Source organism: Salminus brasiliensis, chromosome 16, assembly GCF_030463535.1.
Source record: "Salminus brasiliensis chromosome 16, fSalBra1.hap2, whole genome shotgun sequence".
Taxonomy (NCBI): Eukaryota; Metazoa; Chordata; class Actinopteri; order Characiformes; family Bryconidae; genus Salminus; species Salminus brasiliensis.
The window spans coordinates 20,138,090-20,152,493 of record NC_132893.1 but is presented as its reverse complement, the minus strand read 5'-3'; the positions used below and the strand labels follow the sequence as shown (position 1 = coordinate 20,152,493).

The 14,404-nt window shown below is 41.1% G+C and overlaps 1 protein-coding gene across 1 annotated transcript; it reads right to left on the bottom strand.

Moving 5' to 3' along the window:
* Positions 1 to 1,949: 1,949 nt before the first annotated feature.
* tmem135 (transmembrane protein 135) lies at positions 1,950 to 13,637 on the bottom strand. Its single transcript, XM_072659248.1, has 15 exons — positions 13,497 to 13,637; positions 11,348 to 11,475; positions 9,978 to 10,070; positions 9,163 to 9,196; positions 7,680 to 7,745; positions 7,338 to 7,384; positions 7,195 to 7,236; positions 6,869 to 7,039; positions 6,673 to 6,742; positions 6,097 to 6,264; positions 5,843 to 5,906; positions 5,146 to 5,222; positions 4,866 to 4,964; positions 3,230 to 3,297; positions 1,950 to 3,013 (listed from the first exon to the last, which is right to left on the bottom strand). The coding sequence occupies exons 1-15, from the start codon at positions 13,635 to 13,637 to the stop codon at positions 2,881 to 2,883; spliced, it is 1,401 nt and encodes a 466-aa protein (XP_072515349.1). The 3' UTR covers positions 1,950 to 2,880.
* Positions 13,638 to 14,404: the final 767 nt, after the last annotated feature.

Sequence of the window (14,404 nt, the reverse complement as noted above, 5' to 3'; positions counted from 1 at the left end):
CCAATACAACTGCACTGCAGAACCACATCGCCCTCTAGTGGGGAGCGGAGCTCAGCCAGGCAGAGTTGCCAGGTTCGCGGTTTTCCAGCGAAATTGTGCTGTGTGGAAACTGCAATAGCTGGAGTGTGGTTTAGGCTACTCTTTTAAATGCATGTTTGACTGCAGACCAGAAAATGAAAATACTGCCTTAGGAAAATGAATCCTAGCTGGGTTATGAATGTGCGTTGATCCTGGAGTTGAATAACTGGCAACCTAAGCACAGATCAGGTTCAGTAAGCTGCAGATGAAGAAGTGCTGGGTGTTTTATGGCTTTAATAGAAACCCACCCACGAACTGACAGTCTTACACTTGATGGCATATCCGCATTTAATCTAGACAGTAACACAATGAGAATTTAATAATATTCGTTAATAATATTCATGAGTAATGCGTAAATGAGGAATGAAAAAAATACATAAAAAAAATACAAAAAATATAATATATATATATATATATATATATATATATATATATATATATATATATATATATATATACGTATATACATACATAATTTTTTGGGTTGTTTTTTTGGGGAAATTAGTAAAGATTTTTATTTTAAAGAAATAAGGATTTAGATTTTGAAATGCAAAAAAAAAACGTTTTGTTTTTTTTTTGGGGGGGGGGGGTTATTCTATAAACTGTAAACAACACTTCCCCCTCAAATTCCACATTTAATTTTAGTATTGGATATTTGCTGGAAAACCCTTTTTCAATTGCAGTTCCCATGTCTTGGCTTGTTCTCCACCAGTCTTTCCTTCCGGGAGTGACTGGAATACAATGGCTGCCAGTGTTAAGATGCTAATGAGAAAACGAGAAGTGGTGTCTACATTTTCCCCCACACACATACATCGCCCTGTCATGCAGAAACATCGTATTTACAGGAGCAGGAGCAAGACTTTCTTACCTTTCAGTGGAAGTCACTATATAAAGATTATTATATGATTATATTCCAGGTCATTTTGGAGCATTTCTAATGGTCTACTCTTCCCTCTTCAGGTGAAAATTGTGGAAATGTGGAAAATTTGTTAAATTTGCTAGATAAACCTGGGGACAGTCTACCACCGGCGTTTTTTCGTCTTTTTAGAGCTGTTTTCAGTTTATACTCCAGTTTTGACCCCATACACACTCCTTCATTTGAACACTAGCACTTTCACCACAGCCCAAAACACCAGTGATTTCACAGCAGAGCCACATCGCCCTCAAGCGGACCGAGGAGGCCCTGTTAGCAGGATTAGTGGAACAATTTCAGTTTGATAAATTACAGTTTATCTGAGGCTCTTATTAACACGACGGAGCACACTGTTACACACTGACCGGCAGAGAGGCTGCTCAAACGTGTTTGGCCTTTTTTCCCCCTTATAATGAACACTGACAGCAAAAATCAAATAGGAAGAACCTCCTCTGGTCTTGAATGTTTTTTTTAATTAAAATTTAACTGATTAAACTAACATATTGCCTGCCACACATTTTAACTGCTCCCCTGCCATCATATAGTGGTCTCATGTTCTTCAGATGTTTCCAGTATGCTCTTAATGGGACTATGTTGACCATGACCCCACCTGTGAAAATCTGAAAATCCTCACTCCTCAACATCCTCAAGCATTTTTTTGTTGTTGTTGCTTTGGTTAACTCTAAAACGTTCAAACACACCCTGAACAGCTGCTGAAAACACATGAACGTAGGACATAGGAACAGATTTCTTTTTGGCTGCCTGTTTTCTAATACTCCACAATGACAATACATAGATACCGGGTTATACAGCTCTTTTATCATGTCACAATATTGCCACCTGTTAAAAAATGAGAAGAATCTGCCTATTATGTTTTAATGCTGAAAAAAAAAGAAAAGATTTTATCCATTAATGTGTTCTGTGGCCAGAAGTAAAAGAAGTAACCAGAGCAATGCACTTAACATTTCAGATTTTTAATAGAAAGCATTTGCGCTCATAGAAACATCAAAACACATTATGCTTCTTCTTTTTACATAAATTACAGAGTTGTATACAGCAATACTTTGATTAAACCGCTATTATACTTATTGCTAATTGAAAGAAAATCTGTGCTACTGAGAATGGTGTCTGTGATATTTTAATTTCCACCCAAACTTACATTAACCTGCTTTCTCTTTTCATAAACAGCCTATCAATTTTGATCTTGGGGGTACCATTTTATATATATATTTTTTGTTATTAAAGTAAAACTTGTGCTCTGCTCAAAATGTCAGTATGTTCTCCGCCAAAAGAACAAAACTACAATAAAAAAGAAACCCTGATGTAAGTAAGACCTGGTTTTACACACATCTGACACCATCGCCCAGTATGTTTTCTCCCCCACTGATTTTCCTTCTGAAAGGAAAGTTAAAAAAACGTCTGAATTGTTTCAGGGAACAGACAGAAGCCAGAACCTAAAAGGGAGTCATATGTTCTCCAGCTTGAATGTTTAGGAAAATGTATTTAACTAATTTAAAATCAGGTCTATATCTCCCTGCCTTTTGAGGCATCTTCGTCAGCGTCTCATAATTTCAATCACAAGGTACCGCCTCCATACCTCACTTACAGCAATTAAATGATGAAAGGCTTTGTACTTACTGCCTTAAAAGTAAAAAAAAAAAATTCATTGATTCATTATCCCTACCAAGAACTCGTTCTTCTCAACCTCCAACGGTTAGAAGAGGACGCAAACACGTAATACTGCTTTTGTGCAACACCAGAAACGCTATGCTCTCAATCAAAGCGATGCCATTCACATTACACACAGGTAGAAGTGAGAGTAGAAATGAACTCTCTCAAATTTGGGTCTCTGGCTAAGCATCACAGCAGCGGCACATCGGCCTGGTCCATTAACCCAGCTCCACGTCCGCGCCTGGAGGTACCAGCATGTATTTGGGGTCCAGTTTGGGGGTGAAGTCTTTAAAGTGTCTAGATGCCTCAGTCCCAAACACATCGAGCACTTTCCTGTTCATCAGAGCGAACCTGGAGATTCAGAAAAACACAGGCTGAATGTTAGAGTCGACACACTTTGAGACGCTCTCCCTTCAGCTCTGTTCCAGCCTGCATTAACTCTGGAGTGCTGGAGCACCACCCACGTCCAAACACCCACACTGCCTGCTTCTCTCTCTCTTTCGCCGCTCGCTCTCTAACAATCACAGCCATGAACTGTGGGTCAAACTCAGTCAATCCATGACACACCTGCCCTTGGTCAGCCGCAGCAGAAACTTCCAGTACGATGGCCGCAGATTCTGGACTTCCATCACCGCCTAGAGGGAAGGACAGAGCAAACATCAGTCGATGAATTCAAGAACACATGAATCATCCAGGTCTGAGGCTGAATCGCCTATATTTCCAAGCCTAACAATACGATGCGTTACATATAAAGATGAGAGTGGGCTAGAATTATGTGGGTGCGGGCAGAGATTGCTCCAACACACCAACTAAGTCTAGCAATTAACCCCTTATGCTCCTGACTCTCATTACACACCAAGGATTGCTAATCGATAACTACATGCAAAGCAGTGCAAACTGGCTGAGTTGCTGTTCCTAAGTCATAACGGTAATTCCAGGGAGTTTAAGAGGTTAAAGGGTGATAATCAAGCAGGTGTGCTTGAGAAGAAACGGCACGGCAGGAATTCACCCCCCCCCCCAGGATCGGGGTTCCTCACCCTTTGTGCAGTAAGTTTATGTATATATCATTGGTATATATGAGATATCATATATAAAATCTTAAAAAGGCCCCATAACTTACATTTCATTGTAGGGATGTCCTGATATAGTAGATCTAGTTCACTAGATGTCCTGTAAACACTAGTAAAATCCCTGTATTTTTAGTGAATAGTTTCTATAATCAGACATTTTAATTAATGTTGTTTAGTAGCAATGACTGGTTCAAATTTAATAGTGTGTTCAATATCTTACAATCCAGTCGAACTGAACATTCAGCTCCCAGCTCCTTTATAAACACTGCAGTCAATTCACTTTGTGTGTGTGTGTGTGTTTACAGTGGTACACACTCTGAACTGATAGCTTTTGCAGTGTGTCGACTACTGAGGTATAATAACTATTTTATAGTGCCTATAATATAATACCTTTATTTAAGCAGGTTCACACTGAGATTAAAGTCCCGTTTACACGTGACCCCTGGCCAAGACTGAATGAGCGATGATTTGCACTTCTATAGCGGGTAGGCATTAGCCTCCTACTCCCGTTTCTGAACGTGCTGTTCAGCGCTGGTTTAGAACCATAGAAAGGAGTGCGGGTCTCCCGCTGGTAGAACGAAGCCTTTCCATGATAGATTTATTTCTAACCAGGTGTATTTTAAGAGTAAAAAAAACATTAAGTTCTCCCTAAATGAATATAATAGAACAGAATATCTTTGCACAATATATCGTTGTACAACTACATCCAAACTGGGGTGTTTTCACACTTGTCCTGAATACATGAGTGCGCATCCAGTACCGCTTCTGGGCTCGTTTGGGGAAGGAGCTCATCATCACTGGTTTGATTTCCATATGATCAAAATATTATGACCTAAGTTCATTCATTCATCTTTTTTCATTGCTGGCCTTGCATACAAAACACTCAGTCGGTGAAGCAAACCATGAAGAACAGAATGAACCAAAACACGACACAAGTATTTCTACCTTTGTAAAGAAACGTATGTCCCCTTTTTTGTTATTATGTATTGAGGAAACTGATATTTACAATCAAATAGTGAACAAGGAAGAAAACAGTCAGTGTCAGAGAACCCCCCCCCCCCTCCAAAACAACTGATGCACTGATATCAAATCTAAATATCCAAAACACCTCCAACAGTGATCAGATCACTCACCGCCTGGAAGCAGATAGCTGTTGAGATGGCATAAATTATGGTGTCAGCTTCAGGAAAGTAAGGGAAGCGTCCTGCTTCAATGCCTTTGAAGTACATGGTCTACCAGGAAAACATGGTAAGAAGTTAATAGCATTCTGTTTTCAAATATGCAGCTGGAAATGCTCACAGATTGACTGACTATGATTCAGTCAAGTAAGAAATGTAAACCTTTCAATGTTTTGTTTTTTGTTTTTTTGCAACTGCTTTAAAAGAAGTAGTAGCTCATGTATAAAGAACTCACCTCCACTAGCTTCGAGAAGAGGTACATTGAGATGGTGGTGCTCTTATAGAAGAACATGGAGATGCCAGCGAGAAAACCTGAAACAACAGAATCACATCTGAGAAAGAAACAAGGACTGCCATAATCAGTTGGTTTAATTATCAGTAGTCATTTAATATTCATCTTTTAATAAATCTGTAATTATTAGTCTGCAATTCGTACTCTTACTGGGGGGAAAATTACTCATCAAACTAAGCTTGAAGTCTGAGTTGACTGATGGAAACCAAGCTGCAAAACCAGCTCATCTATAAAGCCACTATTTTCGTATGGGCATGACAATCAACACGTTTATGTAGATCTGCCCATTTTTTAATGAAATGTATAAAACCGTAAGGTTATATAAAGCTTAATTTATTGATCCAACATTTACCAGATCTAAATGGCACAAAACTAATGTTTAGTAGAAAATCATATCTTGGCAATCTTGGTCATTTCAGAGTTCATGTATCTAGTAAATTATTATATCACTTAGCTTAAATCTAATTGAAATAATCAGATGAATTTGAGTTTTGCTGACCTCTACTCACCTCATCCTTATCCTTTAGGTCTGGTTTTCCGATTAATCTTTAAAATCACTGCTAGGTTATTTGAGATCACTCTAATGTAAACCAATGAAGTTTCATACATTCCTAAGAGCAGAGAGCACACAGAAGCTTACCTGCTATGAGTGCATGGAGCTCGTCATCAATGTTACGCACCCACCTCAGGAAACAACTTGTTCCCTTTAGGAAGAGACAGAGGAGGAATGCCAAAAAAAAGAAAAGAATGAACAGAGAAACAGAGAGACACTTACAAAGACCACTTCACATGAATGATGAACAACAGAGCTCTCTATGAATCTGCAAATGAAGGAGATGACCAATACAGATCACATACACTGAGAACTAGAGGCAACTGTGGTACAGACTTTACCTTGTATATACTGACAAAAGAGCCGAGGAATGCTCCTAATTGGAAATTCTCCTTGTTGTAGAGCAGCGATAGAAGGCGAGAGGGTTTGGTGAAAACCTGCCTAAATGTTGATGGAACCTTCAAACAGCACTGGATGAGGTAGCCCACGCTGAACATGCGGATGAAGCCCTTCAGATGCATAAAAGAAATGACTTACTGACATTACTGTTTAGCCTCACTAGATGGAAGATATCAGTTACATAAAATTGGCCAACCAATATATAGGGCCCTAGTTTATGTGGCTGTGGTTGTTCCGGATTAAGTCTGTGCTACATCAGAATATGTTGATGTAAGTATAATTATTTTTGTAGGGGTGAAAGATCTGTTTTATTTACAAATTAAGTGCCTCCCTGTATTCACAATGAATGAGCAAAATGCAATGATTAATGATTCTGTACAAACAATCTGCTTTGTCTCAGAACAAACCCTCCCTTATTTTCCCTCACAAAACACATAAAACATTGCGGACAAAAATAATATATTTAATATAAACAATAATAATAATAATAATAATAGCAAAGAGGTAAAGACTCTTACTTTAACACAGTAGGAGATGCAGTTGTCTTGGTAGTGTTTGCAACATCTGTGTCTCGGGCCATGTTTGCATCTAAAAGGGGCACAATCAAGTGAGAGTAAGGATTCCTTGTCTGTCCCAGCAACCATCACACGCTGCAGTGATCAGCAGCCCACAGGTGTCACACTGATTTTGCAGGCAAGTTCCCCGTATACTCACAGAGAGTCTAGCAGCCTGCGGGTCAGGGCAGCAATGCCGCCCCCTCGAGGCGAAGCCTGTTCCTCCTCCGGCTGTTGACTGGGTAGCACTGCGGTCCTCTCAGAGCGTGAAGTGCTGCTCGTCTCAGTCTGGCAGGAATGTGTGGGGATCTCCTCCTTCCCTACAATAAACCTTCCCAAGACAAAACACATATTCTTCTTTAGCAACCAAACTAACAAGCAGAGGGATAAACAACAATATCAGGGACTTTCCTTCTGTTTTGGGTTTTAGGCACATCCAGGACACTGTATGAGGGGAGACACAAACACGTCAACACGGCCACTTACTTTAATGCTGAAAAGGCAAAGCCCTTAAGTCCATCTTTACATCTGAAAATGAACAAATAATGGAATAAGTTTGTTACCCGGCTTTTATGAAGCTCGGCCACGTTAAGTTCAACATTTACGAATTTAACGAGCAGCTGACTGACCTAAAGAAAAACATGTAGAGTGATGCAGTCAGGCAGAAGAGTAGAACCTGAAAGACAAGAGGCTCAGTGAGACTGAGATTACAGGACAAGAAAATGAACAACATTTGTTCAGCTGCTACTTTCATGGCATAGCCCAAAGGCAAATTCCCAAGCTGGCAGAGTGAGTAGAAAACAAAAATTTCCATGACTGCAGCATTAAATTTCAGTTAGCATGTAATTGTATCATCTGGTGTTTTGAAATACAGTGCAGATCTACGCAGCATGCTTTCTCCATACAGAGGAGAGGTAAAAATGTCCTAGTGGTTGAATATTAAGATGCGTCAAGATCTGAAGTCAGCGTACCTCTCCATGTTTAAGAGGATTGACAATGCCTCGTGTGACAGCCATCCGGAATATCGTCTCAGTGGCCTGAAAATGACACACAACAACTACTGTTAAAATAAGCTTAGGACACAAAGTTTAACCATTTCCTGTGTGAATGGTAGCAAAGAAGAGATATTAAAGGTGCTGTATAGGATTCTGAAGGCGGACAAAACAAGCAAAACAAACACCCTTCCCGTAAGTGTTCATTCAGAAGCGCCGCCCACCATAATTCATGTACGTTGTGGGTTAGGAACCTGTTGCTGCAATTGCTGCTGCTAAGCAAACTAGCTGTGATTATCTATTACAAACATTCGCCGGACGTTGAAATACGGAGCTATTTCTGTGAAATGGAGCAACAGCCTCATCCATTTTTAAGTCTTTCACTGTTCTGAAGACACACCAATGTCTATCTGCTTCCCCTGTCCTGTGCACAAGCACGAACGCCAGACTTTATCCAGCGTGCAAACACACGACAGCTAGCGAAGCTGAATCATATACAGCACCTTTAAAGGAATAGTTTGGCTAAACAATCAAATTATCTCACACCGATAAACACATGATAAAATCAAGCTTTAGATTTAGCAAAACAGCAAGGACATTAGATAGACCTTATTTAAACCTTTAAAGAAAAATTACGTGAGAATTGCTATTTTTTGTTCCTGGGCTTTGCTCCCCCTACAGGTGGGGAGTTTGTTGACAAGCTGAGAGATACAGAACCAGCACCTAAACTCAGAGTAATATTACATGATTATAACAAAAAACTGACTAGGCTTAGGCAGTGTTATGCAGTTCTCGCAAGAGGTCTCATGCAGCTCCACCAAAGTTACATAGTGTAGTCAGTTCCAACGCAGAGATGAAATGAAAGACAAGCCATTCTCTCTATTACTAGTCAGTTTACCATTTTTAAGCTGTTATTTTAAGGTAAAGGGCTACATAACATTACTCATGTCACCATAACCATCTGTATAACATCCTGTTTAGTAGTACTACTCTAGCAGTACTTCTAGAGGTCCTGGCTGCCCCACTATTTAGCCATGCGGATAAGTTAAACTGTGTCTTCGGCCTTGTGTCTTCATTCATTACAGACAGAGGCCTCGTGTTGAGCAGATCAGCTCTTGTCTCTCTCTCTCTCAATCACTCAAAAACAGCAGAAACAGCAAAACAGTGCATTTAAATCTGGATATCCTGTTAATTCATTTCAAGTCATTTGATTCTGCAAATTTTTGGTACTTAAAACAGTCAGCTCCCTGCTTGGCAACGTCTGTCTTTATGTGTGTATGTGTGCGAGAACACTAATGGCGCCCCCTTCCATCTCTCTCTTCTCTAAACAAACAAGTTTCGACAGCTTCGGTACCACAGGAAACAAGTAGCGTCACGTTTTTAGAATTTTTATATGATCTTGGTACTAAAGTATCGACTCTTATGACATCCCTAATCCTGATAAAATGCTTAAGGGTCTTACCAGATTTGCCATATATATTGTTAGAAGTCCTCTCCTGTACAAAGACAGACACATTAAAATACACTAAAGACAAAAACCTTCATCTCAGCAAAAAGGACCTCACAAAAAAAAAGACCTCACATATGGCCAACTTTGAAATTTCACAGCACACTGAATCAAAAGTGAGAGTTTCCAATTTCCTTGAGCTTTCCATTGTACAGGTCGGTGAACCAATGCAGTATTTAAAGAGCACACCAGAGCACACCACCAGAAGCACTGATTTGGTTTTGCTCTGTAAGTATATACATGTTAAAAGGCTCAGACACACCTGCTCATGCAAGGACTCTTCCAAAATCAAGGGTATTCCAAGTAGATCTGCCCCTCCCCCCGTGCTGCAGCAATAGCCATATAGTGTTCCACTATGCCACAGCCCAATGCTGAGGGGAGGGGGGGGTCTTTGTGCCAATTCCATCGGCTATGGAAATTATATAAGCTACATGTGAGTGACCACTTGTGTCACCAGTGAGGGCACTTTAATGTACTGGATTCTTCAATTTAGAAAGCGTGTCTTCACACTGCCTGCTATAGAGGATTAGTGGCAGAAGCATTTTTATTTTATTATATAACACAACTTTTTATTTTTCTCTTGCTCTCTTGTTTTCACCCCACTGGCTTCTTTTCTGAGTAGGTTTGCACTTTGTACATAAAATGTACTTCTAAAACCCACTGAGGCTTTTATGTTACAAACGTGCTACACAGAGTGGACTGTGGCCTTGACTTTTTAAACCCCAAAAAAAAAAAAAAAAAAACTAAAAACCGGAGGGGCTAAAACCAACCTGCTTTTGCGTTCTATCAAAATAGCAATATATGAAGCGGGCAATGCAGCTCCAAAGCCTGCAGACCAGGAGTAGAAACGACCCAACAGCCTCCTGCAAGACAGAAAAAGGAAGGTAACGAGCAGAAGAGGAACTGAATCTGATGAATAAACATAAAGATCATTATAGAATGATTCATTATTGCATATTCAAAATGCTAGTTCACTCAGACACAACTAGGTGATTTCAAACGTATTCACCCCCATGAATGTTTTCCCCATTTCTTGCTTTTAGAAATTGAATTATAATCATATGATGATTAAAGAATGTTAAAGTGACTGCCCTAATTCAACAGAGGTCCAGGAGAGTGCTAGTAGTCTCACTATTAGTGAAATGGAGTGACTGTGTCTCATGTGGTTAGTAGAAGGACACCAGTCTGGAAGGTGCAGTCACTGGTTAATCTGTATTCTATATTGATATTTAATTGATGTTTCTTTGAAATCTGTTTTAGTATGTATAAAAAGCATAAAAAGGGAAAACATCAAAAGGGTGAATGCTTTTTATAGGGATTGTACTAGCACCAGCTACCTTGGGGTTTGCTGCTATAGATTTGGGTTTGCTGTTGTCCCATTGTACTGTTTTTTAACTCAACAGTGTGTACTGTTACTCCTCCCTCCCCCATTTCAAGGATGCACAACAACATCATATTGTGCTGTTTTCGAACTGCTACCGATGCAACCTTACTATTCAACCCTGCTCTGATGCGTCGGTTAGCAGATGCCCTTGCCGAGCCAGCTTCACCCTGGAGAGCCATCTACACACCCAGAGAGAGCAGCATGACCCAGGGCTCAAACCAGTGATCCTCAGGTCATAGTGACAGTGCCTTAGCTGGTTCTACATTTTACAGGTTTGTGTGTCGGTATCAGCATATACAGTACATGGGCAAAAGTATTGGGACACACCTCTTAATCATTAAACTCAGGTGTTTCATTCAGTCCCACTGCCAGAAGTGTATAAAATCAAGCACCTAACCATACAGTCTGCCTTTACAAACAAGAGCTCCAGCATGGTACTGTAATAGGATGCTACCCTTGGAACAAGTCAGCTGGTGAAATTTTCTTCCTCCATGACATTCCACCAACTTCTGTGAGGGGTATTATTGAAAAGTGGAAGGGTTTAGGAACCAACGCATCTCAGCCACAAAAACAGACATACTAAACCACCATAAAGCCAATCATAAAGTTCAATCTTGCGTCAGTCTTTAGGATTGGGTATACTATTCCTGGACTTTACCCAGCTGATAAGAGCACTGTTCCAAAGGTTGGCGATCCACCTGTGTGTGATGTCTGTTTGCAGAACCGCCACTCGACTGTCCCGAGAGCTGCTCTTACCTAAGTATGCAGAAAAAGGCAATGTACAGGCCTCCATTTGCAGTCAGAAAGGACGTGGACTGCAGGATCTCAGGGATGAGTCTCTTCTTGTAGTAGTCTTTTTTTCTTCTTCTTAGGATGGCAGCAATCTAGAAGGGAGAACGTCAAATGCTTGTGTGAATTGTTTAAAACTGGGAAGTTCAAACACTGAGATGCACCTCTTTGTGTAGCATTTAGTTGAAGGCCAATCTTGTAGTTGCATTTCTGAAATCTTATCCCTGCAGTGTGTCTTGTTTGTACCTACGTTTTTGGCGTTTTGCATCTTTGTATCTAGGCATCAGCAGTGGCCCTTGTTTCTGGCAGGATCTCACAGCAAGGGCTTTTAGAGTAAAGGGTATTGTTATGGCCCAGTGGTGCCCAACCTTTTTGTCTTGGGAGTCAGTGCCCGATGTTTGTGGTGGGCCGGCGACACGTACAAGAACATTATACATTATATAAGTTATACATAGGTCAAATATGTTTAATCTGTCACTGTGTGAGAGGTAAGGAGGAACAGCTTCCTGCACAGTTTTGTGGGGGTTTTTCAAGCACACCTGGTAATTGCCAGGGTTAGTAGGTCTTTAAAGGCACAGAAATCAGCAAACTGTGTTGTACCCCGGCCACCCCTGGGTTAGAGTGGCTGTCTTTTTTTTTTTCCCCAGAGGAGGCCCCACAGGAGGCCCTAGCCCTGTTTGGATCCACAGTACCATCAAGTTATGGATTGTACGTAACATATACATGTAATAGAGCAGTATTTACATTTATTCATATGTGAAAATCTGAAATCTAGCACCATCTACCACAAAGGTGCTTTCGGTTTCCCTCATCTCCATGTGACATCTACATCAAGAATGGGTTCCAAATACATGTAACAGGACCTAAGACTGCTGATATAATAATAATCCCATCCTCTAGGGTCCCAATGCTGCCCCTGGAGAACCTTCTGCCCTGCAAATGAACAAGCTCTTCCTGACTTGGAGGTAGTGTGTTAGAGCAAGAAGGTGTACAAGGGGTCCTCCAGGACATCTCTAGATGCTTAAACCTCACTCACTAATAGAACCTATGTTTGAGTTCCTGGCACACAGGCCTCACTTTACACAGTATTATATATATATGTGTGTGTATATATAAAAATTTGCAATTACATCTGAAGTTGAACTTTTGACCTGGGGTGCTGGTTGAAGATCCAAACATCTTCAAGCTTGCAGGCTTTACTGTCACTACCGCTGAGGCTTGGAGCTCAAAGTCTCTGGAGATCACTGAAATATTAGTGGCACCACCGCTAGAAAAAGCAGGTCTCTAGGTTAGCTGTTCGTGCTGAGTTCATATAGAGCAGTGCCCGCCTCTCACCACAATGGCAACAACATCAGCTTACCCTCACGTCACTGTCCAGGACCAATGGACAAGCGGACAGACCCTAATTAGCTAACGGCTGGTCCACTTCTTTCCTAATCCTCCTTGTCTGATAGCCTGGATCTTTTGAGATGATTAGCAACTAGATTTTGATAAGGTTCAAAAGAGCCCACCGTCCTGATCCACTGCAGACAAGACAATGTGATCAGTCCCGGGAGAAACTGGGAGACCTCGGCTTGCCTCGTGCATGTATCTATGTTATTTGCAGGGTAGAGCCATTTAAACGTCGAAAAATGAACAAATGCAATGTAATACAAATTTGCGCAACATGATAAAGGCAAGGGCAGCCAGTGTGTTGGGTAACACGGCTATTTAACGCCAGATTCAGATCAACAAGTTGCCAAAGCTCAGGAGAGCAACTTGAGATCCAGCTAGTGATGGTGAGCGTTCACTGACTCCCACAACAGACACCAGTACAGGCGTCAGGCGTTCATTACATTAACCCCCCCAGGCTAAATCTGCTCCTACGGGTTGGAGTAATAAAGACAACGTTCAGAGACAGCTAGCTAGCTACCTTTTCTTCTCTTTTCAGACAGTTGCGAGAGCTAAACGGGCCTGACTTTGCGACTGAACTTGTTAGCTAGCTGGATAGCTAGCACTAGCACTAGCAGTAGTTAGCTAGCTGTATGGGGATGCGGCTTCAGGGAGGCAGGCAGCACTACCCCAGCCGCTGTGTCCTCTACAGTAAACACTGTAAAACCGTCCAGAAAAGACTCACCAGATATAACGGCGCGTATATCTTGAAGGAGACCTCCAGGGCGCCGGCTGTCACTTGCAGTGTTGAAAGTGTACATGATGTACTCCAAGTGTGGCCAATCTCATAGCAGCTGTGCGGTATGGACTTGCTGAGAGCGGCCATGTTTACTGAAGAGTAGAGACTCCCGACTAGCGAATGAATCATTCCTTCGAATCGGATCTTTTTTTTTTTTTTTTTTACTTCGGTTCAACTGATTCAAAAGTTCAGCCGAATCTAAACACGCGATTCGTTCGTGGTCGTTTTAGTTACACAAATGTTACAGTGTAAATATCACAGTGTAGGACTGTAGAAGGACACTTGAACAACCCCTCTTTGTTGTGGGTGTCGAGTCTGTATTATGTAGCTAGCTAGCTACTGGTCAGTAGAGGAAGACATTTTATCCAGGGTCTTTATAAACTAATACTGAGCCGTTGTGCACCTATTTCTCGTGAATTTATTGACATTACAGCAAAACTTACGGAATAGGTATCTCTGTGAGGGACCTTTGCACCAATAAATCGTTGTATCGGAGGGTCGATTCATTGAACCGGAGCATTTGAAAGATTCGAATTTCCATCACACGCACTCCGGGGTATTGGTGCGCGCTCCCGAGGGCGTCAATAACTCTGTTTCTCCAAATGATTTATTTGCCATTTCATAACGCCTTTAATAACCAACAACAATCAACAGCCGTCTGCACTGGTATGATTATGCACTTAAAAAAAAACCTCTATGGAGTCTAAGTATCAAAGTTGATCATAATTGTAATATTTGGCCCCTCCCTGTAGAGCATGATATAGCTAGAGACAGTTCTCTCCATTTAAAAGGATGCCCAGGAAACCATTAATTAAGAAACTAAGGAACTAATGACTCCTCGATAATTGACTACA

Bases quoted from the DNA above. Each gene is read 5' to 3' on its own strand.
- tmem135 (XM_072659248.1), bottom strand. From the start codon at position 13,637: ATGGCCGCTCTCAGCAAGTCCATACCGCACAGCTGCTATGAGATTGGC. The intron at 5,907-6,096 runs GTAAAGTCTGTA...CTCTTCCTAAAG, and splicing joins CTTTTGTCAGTATATACAAG to GGAACAAGTTGTTTCCTGAG. The intron at 5,223-5,842 runs GTAAGCTTCTGT...CTGTTGTTTCAG, and splicing joins GCTCCATGCACTCATAGCAG to GTTTTCTCGCTGGCATCTCC.